The sequence below is a fragment of the Austrofundulus limnaeus genome, unplaced genomic scaffold (genome assembly GCF_001266775.1).
Source record: "Austrofundulus limnaeus strain Quisiro unplaced genomic scaffold, Austrofundulus_limnaeus-1.0 Scaffold688, whole genome shotgun sequence".
NCBI lineage: Eukaryota > Metazoa > Chordata > Actinopteri > Cyprinodontiformes > Rivulidae > Austrofundulus > Austrofundulus limnaeus.
This window is the reverse complement of record NW_013953090.1, coordinates 18,191-38,801: the sequence shown is the minus strand read 5'-3', so window position 1 is coordinate 38,801 and position 20,611 is coordinate 18,191. Positions and strand designations below refer to the sequence as shown.

Sequence of the window (20,611 nt, the reverse complement as noted above, 5' to 3'; positions counted from 1 at the left end):
ACATTGAACTCAGAAAACTAAAAATGTATTTTGAATAAGTAAATTTCAAAAAACATTGAAAATGCAGTATATTGCTGATTTATTAGTGTTTATTTAATTTACCCAGTAGTCTACATTTGAGCAAACACTTGCCAGTTATTTCAAGTTCAAACAGGAATGGATCAAAGAAAATTCATCTTCAAACCAATTCACTGTTTTTTGGAGCAAACATGAAAAATGTTTTCCAACCTAATGAACAATTGTTTTCAATAATCCTGATTACAGTATTATTCAAATCGATATTTAATTTTATTATTTAAGGATTCTTCCCTAATTAAGCAACTCCCATGTATCGCCATAAACACATACAAGTAATTTACTTTAAATGTGTACAGAAAAAAAGGAAAACTAATCTTTTCTTTAACAAAAGCTGAATAGTAGAATCAAGGCCCTAAAATAGTTTTCCAATTCTGCTGCCCATTGTAGTGAAATTCAAGGACTCCTAAGTCACCCCAGCCTCCCATCCCATCCAAACATTGATAACCAACCCCACCTGAGATGTCACACAGTAGAGAACTAGGATACCAGCAGCAGATGAGAGCGGGGTGGAGGAGAACGTACCAATTCATATTCATCAAAAAGCTGAATGAGAGATGGTGGGATGAAGGTGTGGAATCCTTGAAGGAAGGCGTTTATCTGAGGCTGGATGGCTCGTGTCATCCTTAACTCTGTCACCAGCTGAACGTACTCCGCCTGAAAACACAATGCACACACTGATCAAAGTCTTCAGGAAACACACATGGATAGACTTCATGAGTAATTTATTCACTGTGCTGCAGGCTGATCACAGCCAATAATACAGCACCATCTGCAGCAACACTGCAGTACTACATACTTTTAAACATAAAGCCAGAGAACTTAAAACAGCTCAACAATTCAACAGAAAACAACAAAAATACTTTAACAGCTTCAAAACCACAGATTCTGTAAATCTTCAGTAATGTGTTCTGTGGAAGTAAATGAGAGGAGAAACAGAGTGATCCTGTTTCTCCACCCATTCTACACCGTTTTTACCAGTAGGGGGCACCAGTTCAGTTTTTTACTGAGCATTACTTTATTCCCCCAGGTTTAGAAAATACTTAAAGGTAAAATAATAATAATAATAATACTAAAGTAGACTCGATGCTATTTAGTCTAAGTTTAAAATAAGGTTGATGCTAAACCCTTTTAAGAATGAACAAATATATTTTCCCAAAGGAAATATTTTTGTCTTCTTTTAGTTACCGGTAATTGACAAATGACCCAGTTTAAGAAACTGTAAAGTTTTGTCAATTTGGACAAAAAGGTATTATGAATCTGGTCAGATTAAAAGTTACTTATTTATCTAAATGCCTCAGGCTATTAATTTCCCAGACCTGCTTTCCAAAACATTTGTGATGCCTTTAGAGGTACAGCTCGACATTCTCACCTACAGGTTGGAGACAAATTGTCTCTTCGGAGGTGGGGTAGCTAACCGTTGGATGCATTTATCTTGTGCTGCGTTCACACCGAACGCGATTTGAGCATCAAAAATGCGTCCAACACTCGATTTCAGCTGAAGAGCTCCTGACCGTCTGTCTTAAGTTAGTATAGGCACCATTCAGGAAACTATCCCGTCAGAAAATGTGCCACTACGTCACACAGTGGAGTCTCTCTGATTGGTTGATGCTCTGTGTCGAGTTGCAAAAGTTCAGATTCTCCAACTCCAGCGTTCGACACACGATACGTCATTATGTGCCGCAGCACTTCCCGACACCCATCGACGTGAGTCCACCATAGACTTTGCATGTAAACCAGACACCTGATGCTCAAAACGCGTTTGGTGTGAACTCAGCATTAGGGTCTAGACCAACTTAGTCCATGGGGTCATCACTTCAGAGCAGGGAGCACGTTCTGTATGGACGTCATATGGCTTCCCACTAAAAACAGCCTCAGTCAGCTTTCTAGCTAGCTGGACCCTGTCCAGGGTCAGCTCGAAAACTTCTGCAGTTTAAAATTAAACGATTACATTTCTCCTTCCGATGGTTAGCTCATTCATCTAAAAATGTCTCGAAGCTTCAGCAATAAAGCTGAAGAAATTAGATTTTTTTTTCAAAATAATTTTTCTGGGTCACTGTTAAAGATCAAAGTATTTCTTTTGGGAAAACACTTTGATTGGTCTTCGACATGGTGATGCTGAACACAGCTGTTCCTGCTGTATAAAAAAATGAGAGAAATAACAATTCAGATCAATGATCAAGTTCAAATAGTGTAATCAATATGACTTAAATAGTACCCTTAAAAATAAAAAATGATGTAATGATTCTTTTCTTTCTTTTTTTATTATTAATCACAAAAGAATAGAACAGACAGCTTATTAGCTTGATCTGCATGACAAGGACAGATTAATGAAAAGCTGGGCCAAAGTTTGTCTCTAAGAAAGCTTTTTCAGAACATTGTTCAGTTCGAGAAATCGTGACCTGTAGGGTCAAGAGGTCATGTTGGAAGAGAGGACCTTCATGCTACAATTTATTTAAAATAAACAGAATTAGATTTATGAAACATAAATATATTTACATGAATAGAATTATTAGGCATGTGTACCAGTGGTGGTGGTTGTTTGTATTAATATTAGTAGTAGTATTAGTAATAGTAAAATTTGGCAAAATTAATGGTCTCATGGAGGAATTTAGTCCATGTACATTCAGGCAGTTATTTTTGTTTGTTTGTTTGTTTGAAACAAAAAAATGAAAAATAAAAGAAATAAAAGAAATAACATTTTTTTGGTTTTCATTTAATTAATTAATAAGTAAGTAAGTAAGTAAGTAAGTAAGTAAAGTTTATTTTTATAGCACCTTTCATAGATATAAAATCACAAAGTTCACAACAAAAGCAAGAAAAAAATTACAATCGTTTAAACAAGAAGAAATAAATGCTCAAATGAGAAGAAATAAATGCACAACTGATCATTTCAAGTTCAGCTTTTGTCAAGAAATTTTTAAATTTTGTGATATTCCTAAGATGTAGGTGACAATTTCTAGTCAACTGATTTGCATGTTGTTTCAGAGACATTACAGAAACAAAAATGGCACGCACGTTTTTGAGACAGGACTGAACAGATGGACCTAAGACACCAATAAACTTTAATTTGAGGAAAGTTATTTTCTAGCACAATATTCAGTTCTAATCTGGGTTCAGTTGTAGGTAATTGTCATTAAACCACTGTTTAATGCTAGTTAAACAATTTATTTAACACTTTACTTGTGAAATTCACTCTTATTAAAGGAGCAGTAGAGCTGAGTATCATCAGCATAGAGCTGATATTATACAATTTTGAATTGCTGAATTACCTGCACAAGGGGGAGAACATTTAGCATAAATAGAATAGGTCCCAAAATTGAACCTTGTGGTACACCATAATCAGCTTGGTAGCGTCCAACATGATACCATATACATAAACATCAAAACTTTGATCAGATAGGTATGAAGAGAAAATTATCAACCTCATTAATCTTTTTATGAACCTCATTTTAATTTATCATGAGATTAATTGATTTATTGCCCATCATGGCAGGCCATGCATGGAACAACAAATTTGAACAGGACCCTAGAAAATTTAAAAGATCGGCTTTAAACTTGTTCAGTATGCTCCTTAGTCGCTGCTGTCAAAAGCTTGTTGTTGGAGTCTTTCAAAGATTTTAAACTGGGATGAAGGGTCACCTTCCAGCAGGACAATGAGCCTCTACACTGCCAAAGCAACATTCAACTAATTTACTGAGAACCAGGTCCTGGAATGGCTCAGTCAAAGCCCAGACATACTGTAAGTCCAACTGAGAATCTCTGGTTGGATTTAAAGGCAGCTGGATACATGCAGCACCCATCCAATCTAAAAGGAGCCTCAGTATGGTCATGAAAAATGGACAATTTGTCAAAGTTAGGTCAACCACGATCATAGAGATTTGATGCTCGAACTGTTGCAGAAGGTGGGGACCAAGGATTATTTTAAGGGGCTGAATACTTATGATTGCACCTCTCTTCAGCTTTATATTGTTTTTAAACATTTTAAATAAATATTATTTGTAAAACTAATACTTGCAAACAATAATACTGAAAGTGCGAATTTGCACCCAGGTTGCATCAGGAAGGTCATCCAGTGTAAAACAATTGTCAAACTGGGGGTGACAGGAGGTAGGGGGATTGTCCTGTAACTGGTGGGTTGCTGGTTTGAACCCCTGCTCTGCTGTCTGTCCTTGGGCAAGTCACTTCACCTGCCTTGCTTGCTGCTAGTGGTCAGAGGTCCCAGTGGGTCTGGTATACTTCTAACCATCATCAGTGTGTGAATGGGTGAATGAATGTAGTGTGAAGCACTTTGGAGGTCAAAGGGACTTGATAAAGCGCTATTCAAGTACAGACCATTTATCGAATTTTCAGCGTGGGTTTGCTCACTGTGGCAACCGCAGTGCTGCAGAAGAGGCCAGCCAAAAAAATAATTACAAGCAGCAAAAATCTAATCACATTCCAGTTTGTACAGCAATAAAACAGAAATACCAGAGGATGAATACTGTTGCAACACACCGTTTTTACACTTCTTGTAACATTCTGATTCTGTGTTGTGGTGACAAACCTTGTTATCTTGTGTGACCAGGATACTGCTCCCACCAGGTTTGAGGGGTACTTCTTCCATTGCTCCAAACACATCTGTCTCTACAGAAAAGCTGAGCTCCAGACCCAGATCACTGATGTCATTATCCAAGATCCACTGCAAGTTTTTTGCATACTCTGGATCAATGGACGAAACATCTTGGTAGTTCACTGGGATCCCTGAGAATCACACAGACATCTTATAGTAGAGAAAGGAAACTAAACACTATTCTTAAAATCAAAGTGGGAAACAAACGAGCTATGAAAACTATGCAGAAAAAAAATCTATGGCCAAATGCTAGTGTACCCCCATTTATGTATTTTAAGAAGACAATATAGAGAAAAACACAAACCACCTTTGGTACTGGGGAGAAAGACTACGGCAACAAGCCAAAGCACAGAGTTGCTGCCATGTGATTGTTATTTACTGTAACAATCAACATAACAAGTGTACCTAATAAAGTGGCTGGTGAGGGTATAAATACTTATCTAAATTGATTTATACTATTTTGCTAAAGACAAAACATCCACTGCAGCAATTACCTCAAAAGAAAGTGCAACTAAATAGTATTTGAAGAGCACCATCCTTTTTGTCAAGGCCAGCTTCATTAGTTTGTTTTTTGAACAATTCTATTGAAACAAAATTCTAAAGCAATGACAGAAATTGACAATAGTTAAAAGAAAAAATACTGAAAATCAGCAAACAAAAATCTAATTATTTCAGTGACCTATACATTTTTTCGCCTCTTTAGGAAAAAGTGTAGCTCTGTAGTACCATCTAAAAGCTGACTCAAAGCTAAAGAAGAACAAACGTATACTGGAGTTCTCTGATAAAAAAAATAAGTTTTGAATTATCAAAAAGACATTCTTTTGTAGCCAGAGTGACCTAATATGGACTGTGTGGTAAATATCCCATTTACCATGTTGCAGGATTCAGTTTATTGTCACAATTAAAACAAAAAATCTTATCTCTTGTCCCTGCACAAAGGTTACCGATAAATTAGCTTTTTATTCTTTGTATGTTGGCACATCAATACACTATACTGCCAAAAGTATTGTCTCATCTGCCTTGACTAGCATACGAGCTTCAATGACATCCTATTCCTTTACCCTTAGGGTTCAATATGACGTTGGTCCACTCTTTGAAGCTGGAACAGCTTCAGCCTTTCTGGGAAGGCTGTCCACAAGGTTTAGGAGTGTGTCTATGGGGATTGTTGACCATTCTTGTGAGGTCACATACTGATGTTGGACACAAGGCCTGGCTCTCAGTCTCTGCTCTAATTCATCCCAAAGGTGTTCTATCAGATTGAGGTCAAGACTCTGTGCAGGCCAGTCAAGTTCATCCACACCAGACTCTGCCATCCATGTCTTTATGGACCTTGCTTTGTGCACTGGTGCACAGTCATTTGGATGGGTGAGCAAATATTTTTGGCAGCATAGTGTATGTGCACGGGACCAAGAGGAGCACTGTTTTTTGGTGCAAAAAGAGGCCATCTGAAATAAAAACGTTGGGAGCCAAAAGCACATGACAACAACTTGCTGCTAAAGCTACTATAAATCAGTATCTACAGATACTGGTGTCCATCTTACCCAGTATGTGTTTGTAGAAAGAGCGGGTGAAGTAAATGTTAACCAGCTGTCGATGATAAAGAGCCAGGCCCAGAATCTGCCCAGCAAACTGAAAGTAGTTCAGATGGTCCGGGTTCACTGATGAATTGCTGTTGGGCTGAAAAGTTGTGCCTGTAGAACAAAAACATCCTCTTTACTTTAAATTCTACTGTTCAGATGTTGTGACTGTTGGAGGAAAGCTGTGTACCATCAGCTGACTGAGTAAACAGAGCGTAGTCGGGATTGATGATCTCATTGGATAGGATGTCAAACCATTCCCGGACCACACCCTGACCCTGCAAAACAAACACAAGTTCAACACAAAGCCACAACAATCTTCAGTGCACAGATCAGATAAGGTATACAATAGGAAAACTACTGAGTCACCTGGTTCACATAAACTGTAAATAAAATATGAAGGTAGCTTCTTGTTTCACAAATGAAGTCCCTGATAAATCATATGTATTCTCTCTTTTGATCAGAGGTTGCAAAAAAGACTATTTTTAATTACCTGCATCCTAAATCAATAAAATTACATTTCTTTTGTATAATCTACCTTGTCAGAAAATAGAGTAGCAATATTGGATACAATATTGGATAAACGTGCAATGTAATTGTTATAATATAACTACTTCTTTCCTGTGTCACATCATCAATAAACAGTAATGACCCAGTGCTATGGGCAGCCATGCATGCCCAAGCCATCACACTGCATCTATCATGTTTTACAGATGCTGTGGTATGCTTTGGATCATGAGCTGTACCACGCCTTCAACATGTTTTTTCCTTTCCATCACTCTGGTAGAGGTTGAGCGGTCAAAAGAATGTTCTTCCAGAACTGTACAGGCTTTTTAGATGTTTTTTTAGCAAAGTCCAATGGGCACATGTTAAGGACCTGGATTTTTAAACCCTGTATCCAATTTTAATATGGATACCCTCAAATGAAAGCTGAAAATCTTGACTTTTTGTCCATGTCCATTATATAACTATAACATAATTATGTTTCAGTAGTGTCCACATAAATACCTGACTGAATCTATCAAACTCTCTCATGAACCCCTGGACAGATTTTAGTGAAACTCTTAGTAATCACTGGATATATCTGCAACTGATTATCATTTGGAGTCAACCTGATTCAAGATGGCTGACACAGCTAATCAACATTAGCGATAAAAATGGCTATAGCTCAGTCAATATTACAGATATTGAGCTAAACTTTGATGGGATAGTAGCTCAGGGATCATCGTCAACTTATACTCTGAGCAGCACATCTTGCTCATGAGATTAAAAGCACAACATTTTGTAAGGCTTAATCAAATTGGCTCCAACTCCACCATGACTTCAGTCTAAAGGCTCTTACTAAAAACCTGCTGCCAATGGCAGGTTATATTTTCGCTGGTTCTCAATTGGATTTACTACTTTCTCATGACAAGCTGTGTTTTAAAATAAAAGGGCAATGGCTAATATTTTTAAAAGGGCAGTGCACAAATAAAGACTTGAGGAAAAGGTGGTTATGTGGATCGTTTCATAGTCTATTAGAATAAAAACAAAACGTAAAACTCACCATTCCCTCCTCGCCATGAAAGCGAACAGCAATGCCTTGTTTCAGTTTTTCATTGGTCAACTTGGAAACCATCTCACAGCTACTCCTAAATATTGAGTCTGTGTGAGAGACCCAAATTAGGATTAACACAAACAAGAATAAATATCTTTTTATGACAGTTTGCAAACAACCAATTAAAAAAGGGTTAATAAACAAATGAAATTACTATGTCCTGGATGACTGAGAATCTACACCAACAACAACCATCAAACAAACACAAAATAATGACATCCACTTGCGGTGAAGTGCTGCAGTCTCACAGCAAGAAAAGTAACAGGCTCACTTCTGGCTTTTCTGTGTGGAGTTTACATGTTACCTTTGTATGTGTTGGCTTTCTCCAGGTACTCTAGTTTCCACCCACTGAACAAAAATATGCATGTTGGATTACTTGATTCCTCCATGTCCTTAGACGCAAGAGAGAGACTGATTTTTTTGTGTCTTGTTTGTCTCAATGCGACACTGTGACGGACGGCTGACCAGCCCAGATGGGATGGGTCTGAGTGTAACCAGCTGCCAGTGGTTGCTGAATTTCCCAAGTAGGGATGCAAGTTATCAATTAATGAATTAATCTAAAGTTGATTGATCTTATCAATAAACTAATAATTAATTGATAAAACGTAAATTTTCTTAAAAACCTGAGTTTTCTCTTGAATCAAGTGGGTCCTTTCATAATATGAAGGGCAAATTTCTTTTTTATAATAAGCTGAAAAGGAGCACATTAATTGCATTTTAACAATTTATTGTGCCAGCTGTATTAAATACTGACTGAACAAACAAAAAATCGTGGGTTTCCCACACATTATTAAACTTGGACATATTTATAAAATATAACAAAACAGGAATCTATTATGTTGCTGTATGGAAAACAAGATGAAAAGAATGTGAGAAACTTAATCCATCATGAACAGAAATGTAAAATTATTATTACTTACAATTATCATTATTAAAATTCATTCATTCGTTCATTCATCTCATTTCCCTGACTCTTTACATTTTGCTGCTGATTGCTCTGACTGTGTCTAAAACAATAAAAAAGATTTTCTGAATTCTAAGTGGATCTAACTGGATTCCAGGTGGTCTCTGTGGCTGGAACCTGCTTACCTCTGGGGCAACATAAACATCCTAATCTGTTCTCCAGATCTCAGAAATGATGCTTGGTTCTGTTGGACCAGCCAGTTTGGTTCTGGAGCAGGTGGGTGGGCCTCGTCGTTCCCCGCTCTGCACAGTCAGACCTCTAAGCTCAGCTCCATGCAGCTCATTGTTTTGACTAAAACTGACTGAATTAAAAATTACAGACACTGAACTACACCCTAAATATAAAATCCAAATGTGTGTATGCTGCTATAATTTCACAAATTTAATCCCGCTCTCCCGCTCTCTTCATCACCGCCAAACTTTATTCAGCATTCACGTCTTTTTATTTTCTTCGTTCTGTAGATTTTTTTGCTGCTGGACAAATAACTTTGGATCCCAGTCAGAAAAAAGATGGAAGAGGTTTTTTTTTGTTTGTTTGTTTTTGGCTTAAGAAAAAAAATGAAACTGATGGTGGCCTGCCTGTCTGCAGTGGTCAACAGGTGGGAGTAGGAACACCTTTGACAAGTCATCAGTCCGTAACAGGACCAATTCAGAATCACAAGACATAAACAAACACACACATTCATAAAAGCAATTTATATTCTCCAATAAGCTTGTTTTTCATTAAAGGGAAAATGCTAACTCTACACAGAAAAGATTTTCTGGCTAAGAAGCAACAGAGCCATCCAGCTGCACCACCCACAATAAAAGTTCACCTTGTATACTCTCCATTTCTGACCTTCAGAAAAGCTTTGTATTTCAAAAATATTTTCCCCCCATCAGAGTATGACATGTATTTTTATGATCATATCTTAAAGTGCTGTGAAAAACTCTTGCAGATTGTTTTGTTGTCACTTTTAAACGTTTCAGATTATCAAACAAATGGTAATATCAGACAAAGATAACCTAAGTAAATAAAAAATTCAGTTTTAAAATGATGACTATTAAGAGGAAAACGTTCTCCAAACTAACCTGGTCCTGTGTAAAAAAAGTAATTGCCCTTGTTTTAGATGTGAGGCAACATGACAACGAAGAACAAAAACTTAACACAACAAAAACAAAATAAAAGCCAAATAGCTCAGCTTAAGTGTCTCTGGACACTGCCAGAGTTTGGATCAGCATGCAGCAGTGCATGCTGTCAGTGTAAAAGGTTTCTTTGAGGATGTATTTGTTTTAAAACGAAAGATAATCTGGAATGCATATGATTTCGATTGGGTTAGTTTATTCAAAGAAAATTGGTATCTAGGCCTGTCACGATAACAAATTTTGCTGGGCGATTAATTGTCTCAAAATTTATTGCGATAAGCGATAATATTGCCTGGTGACCGTTTTACAACTAATAATTATAAAAGCGTAATGTGTAAGTGTAATAAATCAATAAACTTTCATTTTTAAAAGAATGTTTAACAAAGTGGACTCTCAGTCTCTAACAAAAAATGCACTTGGATAAAAAAAATAAAACAAAGAACAACAAAATGTAAATTAAACACCACACACAACTAAGACAGTAAATAAACAATATTAAAGAGCAGCATCTCTTTAGAGATGAAGCAAACTACACAGCCTGGTGAGGACCCACTGTTTCTTATGGGGACATYAGCCCAGTTCACATCCCATGTAAAGTGTAGGCTAGGTTTAGGGTCAAATCGTAATAGGAAATACTGGTAAATGAATGAAAGTCAATGCAAAGTCCCCATGAGGATAGAAGAACAAACGTGTCTGTGTGTGTGTGTGTGAGGAGGGGACAGTCAGAGCGCTGCGGGAGGAAATCAGACAGTTCAGAGTTTCCTCAGGAGTTGTTGGGACAGCTACAGGCTTTTTGGGTGTTTTGTTAAAACACGGTGCGTTTGTTTCCTGTTATTTTTGGGAGCTACAGGTAAAGCCTTGACGAGTCTGTCGCGGGTCTGGGGGAGTTTCAGCCCCCACCCCTTCTCCTCCTTCTCTCTCTCTCTCTCTGTCTCTCTCTCTCTGTCTCTTTCTCTCTCTGTCTCTCTGTCTCACTCAGTCTCTCTCTCTCTCCCTCCCTCCCTCCGCAGCGAAATCCAGTTTCTAGTTCTCCGACACTTCTGCAGCCGCGTTCTGCTTTGAAGCGTCTCTTTAGCAACGAGCTCTCACGCTAAACCGACAGTTCGCTCTTCCCACACTAAGAAAACAGGAGGGGAGGGGTCAGCGGAGCTCCTGTGTAGCGGAGCACAGAGGGGAGAGAGACGAAGTAAACAAACAAGCAGGAAAATGAAACTTATCGGCGTATTTTTTTTTACCGACTCAAAAAAAGTTATCGTGCGATTAATTGATTTATTGACTATCGCGACAGGCCTATTGGTATCAGCAGGTCAGAGCTATAAAAACAGTGCAAATGACTGAACGGTGTGGTGCTGGAGGTTCTGGGTACCTCTGCGGATGAGCAGGATGTCACTCTCGTTAACTGGACGATGGACCATGTCTGAGTCTGGCTGGCCGGCCAGCAGATGCTCGTAGAACCACTCAGAGCGATCCTTGAAGGGCTGAAGGGAACAACAAAGGCTTTATCCCACACGCTAAACTAATTACCACTTCTGTGTAGTCAGCTTTCACACTCTGCATTACTCCTGTCTCTTACTGACAGCTTGGAAAGCCGTTAGTGCTGAAACGCTCATCAGTAATTCAGAGATGAGGATTGAGTCTATTTGCATAATATATGCTTTTGTTCTCCAAGCGTTGGAGGTAGAGAGGAGGAGGAGACAAAGGATTCTCCCCGGGGCTGCAGGGCATATCAAGAAACCTATCAGAAGATGAAATCAGATTCAGCAGGTTAAAGTCTGTAATTAAAACAAGGGCCTGCTCCCGGGTGAGCTATAATCCATGGGTAACGACGCACAAACACTGCAGCTCAAATGTAAATACTGAGGAGTAAGTGAAGAGCACACAGCTCTGAGCAGCAGTTAAAATTTATGAAGCCGTATAAATGAAACTTAAAACAAGTGTTATTGCCATGGAAGTAACGGTCTTAAATGATGCTGACGTGAAGATCAGGGACTTTCAAAGTCACTTCCAACAAAGTCTTTCAGGAGACTAAAGCCAAGTCCACAATTCAGGCAAAGGTGATCTAATTTTAAATCTAATTTTGCAGCCCATATGTGACGCACAGACATGGGTCTGTGCTAAAACAGGGTTAATACTAGGGCTAACACTAACAACAGTGTTGGTCACTTAAAGACCGTGTAAAGTAAATTTTAATATTTTCTTCATTAAACATTACGTCATAATTGCATATTTTTAAATGAGTAAAAAGTCTCACAACTGTAGATGCTTTAATTTTGGAGGTATAGATCAATTTGTGTTTAAAGATATGTTTGTTTCAGGATTTTCTGGGCATGCTTTAAAAGGTGGCTGTGTTTCGTCACGCGGCCGCCTTAAACATAACCCCGGCTTAACTCCGCCCCCTGCTGCTCCAGCAATATAAAAACTTCGCCTCAGCCATTGCTGTTCACTTGCTAATCGCAGATAGCATCAGATAGCAATAGCATAGATATTTTGTTGTTGTTAGCTAACTAAACAATTCCCAATTTACTCTAGATAGTTTTACTACCTGGAGACACAGTTGAGATTTATGGACAGTCGTTTGGTGCTGGTTCATGAGGCTCTACCGACCTCCTCACTCCCGGACTCTCCACCAGATATTGCCGCCTCTCCTGCACCTGACGGTGGGATAATGCCTCACCCAATAAATGTAGCAAGTTGCTGTTTGTGCTGTTTGTAAATATTCTAAGTGTTGGGTATTTAGTGCATGAATCGGGTTTTGGGGGACCCTCCGACTCAAGTGTGCGTTAGACTCCTTGGTCCGTGTTTTAAGACGGGTCGGGTGGGTAGCAGGGGACCACGGGGAGAGAGGGCGCAAGCGAGGCACTGAGTCCACGGCCCCGGGAAGTGGCAAGGTCGGAGCGGAGAGGGCGCTGTAAAGCTCGCGACCGAGACCGCGAGCCACCTTCGCCCCCGAGCCCTTCCTTGCTGACCCAGAGCCGGTCGTGGTGCACCGCCCAGAGGAAACGCGCCCGGCGAACGAGTAGGGCTGGAGAACTCCAATAGATTTCCAGCCTTCACGAACATCTCCTCCTCAGTACAGGACACGGACATAGTGACGCTCAGCGCGTGGGAGTGGTTTCAGCGCCTCCAGCTGACACACCCCCAGTGTTTTCAGAACAGGGCCAATGATGTTTTTCATTATTTTTGAGACTTAATTTTATACAGTAAACAACGCTTTTAATCAGTCAAATTTAGATGGGTTATTAATAAGACATATTTCTGTCGTGTAACAAACTCAAAACACAAATTTAATTTTACTTTACACGGTCTTTAATGTTACAAATCTGACTTTTTCAAATAAGACCATCGAGTTAGACTAAAACGACTACAACTTCATCATTTCTCATCATAAAATGATCTCGGTCTAAAATGAAAGGCAGCCAGTGATTCAGTTCTTTCAATTTATTTGTACCTCTGGGTTTCTGTTTTACCTGGCCTTTAATGATGTGCATAAAGCGTGACATCAACTCTGGACACTCGAGCAGAAAATGAAAATGGTCAAAGATGATTTTTGGATTCCTGGAAAGAAAAAGAGCAAAAATGAGAGAAAAATGTAAGACCACCAAAAGACAACAATAAAAGTAAATTAATTTAGAACTGATAATCTTTCTGTAATGAGTTGAGAGACGTTTTAGGCAAAGAGACATGTTGACTCACCTGGTTACAAAACACTTCAACACCTCATCGTGCTTGCAAACAAACTCTATAAAACGAGGTGAAGTCATTCTGGAAGAGGAAACAGAAACAGAACGGCTTTACGTCTGCATATAAAGTCAGTGTGGAACAACTTTCCCGTGGTAGCTGTGGCCCCTTATGAAATGCTTTGACTAGCTGGTCCTGACCGTTTAGGTTTAAATTAACCACACCAATATGCCTGCAGGAAGAACCTGTCTACATTAGACACCTTGTCATCACACCAGTCAGCTCTCAACGCCAGAATAACTTAAGTCATTTCAGGCCAGGTATTTCCCAGTGGTGACAGCTCTAATTTTGCCAAGATGCCCTGGTCCCACCCTTTGCCCTTCTGCAAAACATGACAAATGAGTGTCAAGAGACCCATGTTGTACACACGTTTCACATACAATTGCTCAGGCAAATCCCTGTACTGCAGATGACAGCAGTGGTGTTTCTGAGGAATTGTTCAGACCTGTCATTTAAAATGATTTTAAGTAATCCGATAGAACTAAATGCAGGTCTAAAAACTCTTAAAATGCATTGAAAACTTTTTCACTCAAACCACCTTCAGAGGTGATTTGAACCACTTGTATTCAGATATGTTTGGTAAACTGAAGCACAATCCATCTCAATCTTTAATTCTTGGACTTCCTGAAGTGAGCCCAAACAGGCAGCAGGGCGGATGTCACGTTTATTTGTATTATGTCACTGCCAGCTTTTTAGAGATAATCAGACAGCTAACTTTGGAAATATTCTGAAGATATAGTTGCATTTAGTCTTTTTTTCAACTCTTAAAAACGGTGACAAGCAAAATCCACTTTTTAAACTGTTAAATACATTTTATTTTAGACTTGGAGTCTCTAGGAGGCAGAAAAGTTTAAATTAGTCTCTCCTGGTGCTGAAATATATCTTTATATTGTGTTTGGGTCATATTTTTCAGCCCACTCAGTTTTCTGAGTGGGCTGAAAAATAAAGATCCCGAGTGATTTAAATGTGAAAAGGAAGGATTTAAAAACATGACATGTCTACTTTAATGTCTTAATGTCCTGATTTATTTATTTATTTTATTTTTTTAAAGGTGGTGTGATTTGTTGGGATGTTATTAATAAAAGTGGATTCCAGGACATTTTGTGGTGAGTTCATCCTTAGTTTAATGTTTTTCTAATTGTTTTAGAATTGTTGGACCATAGCTGTGTAACACTGTAAGCCGTAATGTGCTGCCAGTCATCGATCAATGTTGCATTATATTCACCTAAATGAGTATGGAGCTGATGTTACGTTTGCACTGAAGCCATAAAACAACTCGTCTTCAGTCAGCTCACCTGTGGAGGAGTTTTACCGGATAAAATCTTCAACCTTTGCTCTTACATTGAGCTCTGTGAAGTAATTGACTGTTTTGCTTTTTTTATTTTATTGTCCAACCCGACCTGACACTTATCATTTGCTGTAAGCTCAATGCCAAAGTACCATTTAAGTGCTGTGTGATGAACAGAAAGATCAGAAAGTTGTGCGCTAAACCAGTGGTTCTCAAACTTTTTATCTTCTGACCCACAAAATATCCGTGTGACCCCAAATATTACTGGTCTGAGTTCACAAACTTCGTTAATAACCCTAAAAACACAGGCTTTTTGACAATCTAAACAGCTTGTACACAAATATAAATACTTATTTTTACTTATTTTGTGTTTTTGTAATAATTATAGGGAAAATCTTACACCAGCAATTATTTTATTACCCTTTAAATTGATTTCTGGAGATTATCCAATGTACTTTATGACCCATAATTGGGTCCCAAGCCCAACTTTGGGAACCAAAGTGCAGTGGTTCTCAAACTTTTCAGCTTTTGACCCACAAAATAGTACAAAACAGTAGCAGAGACCTGTGCCCCCAACTATTTTTGGATGATAAACATTTGTATCAGGTCAACAAAACATGGGCATAGTAACGTTTATTATACTACATTTATCCATTTTCAATATACTAACCTCAGTAATTTGTAACAACTAAGGCAAAAATGTAATTAATTCAGAAAATCTTTTCAGGACCCCACCTTGATGTTTCGGGACCCCACTTTGGGTCCCGACCCCAACTTTGGGAAACACTGCGCTAAACATACAAAGCTAAAATGATTCTTACAAATGAAATTAAGCTGATGAGTCAAAGTCTGACTTGCTAAATGTTTAGGTTATAGTACTGAGGTTCTATCATATGTAAGGATGGATACAAATGCTGCAGAATATTGCTAACTTAAGTCATGAAAATGAAAGGCTGAGAACTGACCCTTGTGGCATCTGACATGAGCAGCACATATAGAAGGCCTGGATAACAGCACTAAGTCGATTGGCTGTCATGGAAATCACGTCTTCCCCATCAGCGTAGGCCTCCTCCATGACGATCTGGTTATCCAGGAAAGAGGAGAGCTTTGACGTGGAGTCAGATGGGTCAGACTCCCGCTGCTTCAGAAGAAGAGATGCTATCTCTGTGCTAGAAGAGGAGGAAGATGGGTTTTTCCTGCTCCTTTCGAGCTCCTTAGAAATAAGCACCAGCCACTCATCCAGAGAGTGCCAAAGCAGCTCCAAGGGCTGCAGGAACACAGAAAATGAAAAGCAGGGAGGGTCAAAAGATTCAACAATCAGCAGAGCATTACATGTAAAATCTGTGTCTTTCAAAAACTAAAACCTACACCCAGCTGAAAAAAAAACTTTTAACCACAATACCACCTAAAAATTGCTTGGGTTTGTTGTTATACAGCAGTTAGCATACTTTATTTGCCCCATGAAAGACTTCTCAAAATCTGTGGGATTTTTATCTTTGAGAGGCCATAGGCCATGCCCACTTTACTTAAGCACTATTACCTTTAGGTTTGAATCCAGGGCAATATTCTAAATTTCTGTGCCAAATTTCATAAAGATCCAACAAGCCATTTTGGTGGGTATTACTTTGGAGATTCTAGTGCCCCCTATGAAGAAAATATTTTAAAATCTGGTCCACTAAAGCTTAGGTTATAGTTGACGAGACGCACAGGGCGCGAGGGGGTTTGCGTCAAAAGTTACGCAATCGCGGCATCCCCGCCCCCGCGCGTTGTGTCCTGACGCGTGGTCGTGCACCTCAGAAATTTTGGAGCTCCGCAAAGGGTGCGCGCCACTCGTCGAAGGTGCTCTCGCTGAACAGGTCAGAATGTACCAGCATCTGTATGATCCCTCCATGAGAGATCATAAAGACAACCAGATGGCACAAAACTCATAGGAGGAAATAGCAACGGCTTTAAAGAAAGATGAGTTAATATGTCGGACGACATGGAAAAATATTTGCGACCGGTTTGTGATCCTGGAGGAAACAAACCAGTGTTGCTCTCTCAGCTCGTGAAGCACAGAGAAACAGATAATATAAAAAAAGAGGTAAAAATTGTTACTTTGTTATGTGTGACGTCAAGCGTTTCTTCTTCTACACTCTTCCCAACTACTTTTCCGCTGGTTTGGCACCGTACTGCCATCTGTCGGTGACGGAAGAGCAGCGATAACATGAATGCCAACTATGTTTTCACACAGGGCGTGGCTCAGGAGCGCGTGCACTCCGCGGAGCTTGCGCAACAACCCAAAGCGCGACTATAACCCAGCCTTAACTCCGAATTGAGTCCCACAACAGCAATATTAATTTCATCCTATCAGCTATTATTGTTTAAAATATATGGCTGAATATATATCAGCCCATTTGTGTTTAGCTACCATGCTGAAACCTTGGTGTTATTTTTGATCAGGACGTTATTTTTGATCAGGACGTGTCTTTTAACCCCCACATTAAAAATGTTACCAGGACCACCTTCTTCCACCTTCGTAATATCACTAAAATTAGAAACATTTTGTCCAAAAGTGATGCAGAAAAACTGATTCATGCATTTATCATATTTAGGCTGGATTACTGTAATTGTTTATTATCTGGGTGAAGAAAAATGTGTGTTGTTCAAAATGGTATGTTCGAATAAACAGGAATCCAACTGGATTTCTTGTCAAAACTTTATTCTCAATCTTCTGACTCAATCAGGTACAGCACTCAGCAGGCCTCAGTGTAAGACCTTGAGATAAAAACCCAAACAAAACAGAGCAGCTCTGCTCTGAGCAGAGACTCCAACACACTCACATCTTCTCCCTCTACTATAATAATGAATTGACCTTATAATGTTCATTTCTTCCTGGTTACATCCCTGGAGGTGTTACCTTTTACATCAGATGTCAGAATGTCACTCATTTTGTTTAGACTAAAGAAAGAACACATGATAAGACACACACCAACTCTGTGTCTGCTTCAACCTTACAGGCTGAAATGATCAGACAGTATAAAATACAATACTGCATCTAACATTCAATCAGTTACAAAATTTCCTTCGTGGGCATCCAAAAAACTCTTTAAGAAGTCTTCAGTTAATCCAAAATGCTGCTGCTAGAGTTTTACTGAGAGTTGGAAGGAGAGATCACATTTCTCCAGTTTTAACTTCTCTCCACTGGCTCCCTGTCAAATTTAGAATAGAATTTAAGATATTACTCCTAACATACAAAGCTCTTAACAACCAAGCTCCATCATATATTAAACGTCTTATTGTTCCATACTTTCCTAACAGAGCACTTCGCTCTCAGACTGCAGGTTTACTTGTGGTTCCTCGAGTTTCTAAAAATAAAATGGGAGGCAGAGCTTTCAGTTATCAAGCTCCTCTATTGTGGAACCAAGGTCAGTGTATCTTTTGGTCATTGGATTTTCATTTTGGAAACAAGTATTAAAAATCAATAAACAAGTGGTTATTTGATATTTGTTTAAAAATATAGAAATTAAAATCAAAATACAAAGTGTTTCTCATTCTTTGCGTCAAAAAGAGATGAACAAAATTTTTTAAATGACTTGAGTTTCATTTTCTGTTTCAGATTGCAAAAAAGAAAATTACTTTAAAACAGAAATGAAAAAAGCCTTGTTTGCTCATATTCTACGACAAGTCGTGCCAACTTTACTGTATCCCTAAAATAATCTGTTTCACCACTAGTAGGGGTGCTCGCAATATCAAAGTTATTCAATGAACATCCCATTACAAGTAAAAAAAGCATTGATACTGACTTCAGTATTGAATATATTTGCTAAGTATTTATTTGGTATCAGATCGATATCAAAGTTGTAGTATCGCCCACCCTTCGCTGAAAGGAGCATTCTGAGGATGCGAACTGACAGAAAAAAGCACAGATTTTGTCAAAACTCAGGATGGGAAAAAAAACTTCTACTTACACAACAACAACTGTACAACACACTAATAGAATGAAAGTTGTCATATATTTCTTTTTATTGAGAGAAATGGAGGTGAAGTGGAGGCAGTAGCCAACATGTATTCAGTAAAAGAGATTTATTTGGCCAAAAGCCACACAAAGTACCTCTGCAAAGCCTTTGGTCACAGAGCAACAGTCATCATACAACTCATTTATGGACACACATGTCTGTGTTTCAGCCTTTTATTCACAGAAATTTGTGTTTTATTACGCAAAGCTGCCAGGCGAGCGCCCCTTCTGGTGGGGGTGGGGGAATAGATAGTCGTAAAATAACAAACAAGCCTTTTTTCATTTCTGTTTTAAAGTTATTTTCTCTTTTGCTATCTGAAACAGAAAATGAAACTCAAGTCATTTTAAAAATTTCGTTCATCTCTTTTTGACACTAAGAATGAGAAAAGCTTTGTATTTTAATTTTAATTTCTATATTTTAAAACAAATATCAAATAACTTGTTTATTGATTTTTAATACCTGTTTCCAAAATGAAAATCCAATGACCAAAAGATACACTGACCAACCAACTTCCAGTTTCTGTCCGCGAGGCTGACACTCTGTCTGCTTTTAAGATTAGACTGAAGACTTTACTCTTTGATAAATCATATAGTTAGACTTGGGTTTCCTGAATTATTCTTCATTTCTGCTGCTATAGATTTAGACTGCTGGAGCACAAACTGAGCACATTTCCTCACTCTGCTGTTGTCTTTGGTCTCTCTTCTCTACATGTTTATTGTAATTATTTCTATCAATAACATGTTTTTTTTTCTTTTTGTCTCTTTTTCAGAAGAAGGTAAACCTGGACCAGTCCTGGACCAGTTCTTCTGTGTTTACCTGTGTCTCTTTCCTGTCCCTCAACCAGCCGGACGAGGCAGATGGCCGCCTGTCCTGAACCTGGTTCTGCTGGAGGTTTCTTCCTGATTAGCAGGGAGTTTTTCCTCTCCACCATTTGCTCAGGATGGGAGACTGTGATGAAGTGATTCAACACAATCTGCTGGCTTCTTCTTTAGATTGTTCTTTTTTTTTTATGTACTGTGCCCTGAGACAATGTATCTTGTGACTTGGCGCTATATAAATAAAATGAACTGAAACTGAATTGAAACTATCTGCCTAGGCAAGATGTACACATTTTAAAAAATAACTACTTGTCCTTGAATGTACATTTAAAATGCCATCCGCACTAAAGATGGTGAGCTTCATAATGATGAAAGTTTAAAATCTTTGAAAATCAGTCAAAAACAAATAAAGCAGAAATGGGCATAGCCTTTATCATGTGATTCAGTAGAGTGTGTGGAACATGTAAATAAAAGGCATTAAATTGTGTGGTATAAGGTTTACAATTTACAGGACCAAATGCAAAGACCTCAATGATAGGACCGCCTATAGGTAGATACGCATTTTCTGGTTGCCAGCGTGTACAGTGAAAATCATCTTAATACTTCTTGCAATCTGGGCTGAAAGAGGGCTTTTATCATAGAAAGAAAAAAATTAAAAAACAGGAAATAATAAACAGAAGAGTTTCTACATCACTTCTTGTCTTCATGGGCTTGGACCCCTAATAATTCTGAACTAACCAGTTTTTGACAAACTGTCTACAGTTCACAGAGGCTAAGGCAGGGAAGAGACATGCAAACATAAAAACAAATTATTTTTGGA

The 20,611-nt window shown here is 38.6% G+C and overlaps 1 protein-coding gene and 1 long non-coding RNA gene across 2 annotated transcripts in view; one reads left to right on the top strand and one right to left on the bottom strand.

The window, feature by feature from the left end:
• The window catches only part of LOC106531883 (uncharacterized), a 22,492-nt gene extending 2,730 nt beyond the window's left edge, over window positions 1–19,762 (top strand). Inside the window, exons 2-3 of the long non-coding RNA XR_001312001.1 lie at window positions 14,739–14,793; window positions 19,743–19,762. This is a non-coding gene — a long non-coding RNA (uncharacterized LOC106531883). The remainder of the gene's footprint in view (window positions 1–14,738; window positions 14,794–19,742) is intronic.
• hace1 (HECT domain and ankyrin repeat containing E3 ubiquitin protein ligase 1) overlaps window positions 1–20,611 on the bottom strand; it is a gene marked incomplete at its 5' end in the record, with an annotated part of 42,797 nt that overhangs the window by 10,887 nt on the left and 11,299 nt on the right. Inside the window, 9 exon segments of the mRNA XM_014027825.1 lie at window positions 601–732; window positions 4,622–4,818; window positions 6,229–6,378; window positions 6,455–6,542; window positions 7,811–7,908; window positions 11,316–11,427; window positions 13,417–13,504; window positions 13,643–13,711; window positions 15,941–16,242. Coding sequence (XP_013883279.1) covers window positions 601–732; window positions 4,622–4,818; window positions 6,229–6,378; window positions 6,455–6,542; window positions 7,811–7,908; window positions 11,316–11,427; window positions 13,417–13,504; window positions 13,643–13,711; window positions 15,941–16,242 — 1,236 coding nt within the window.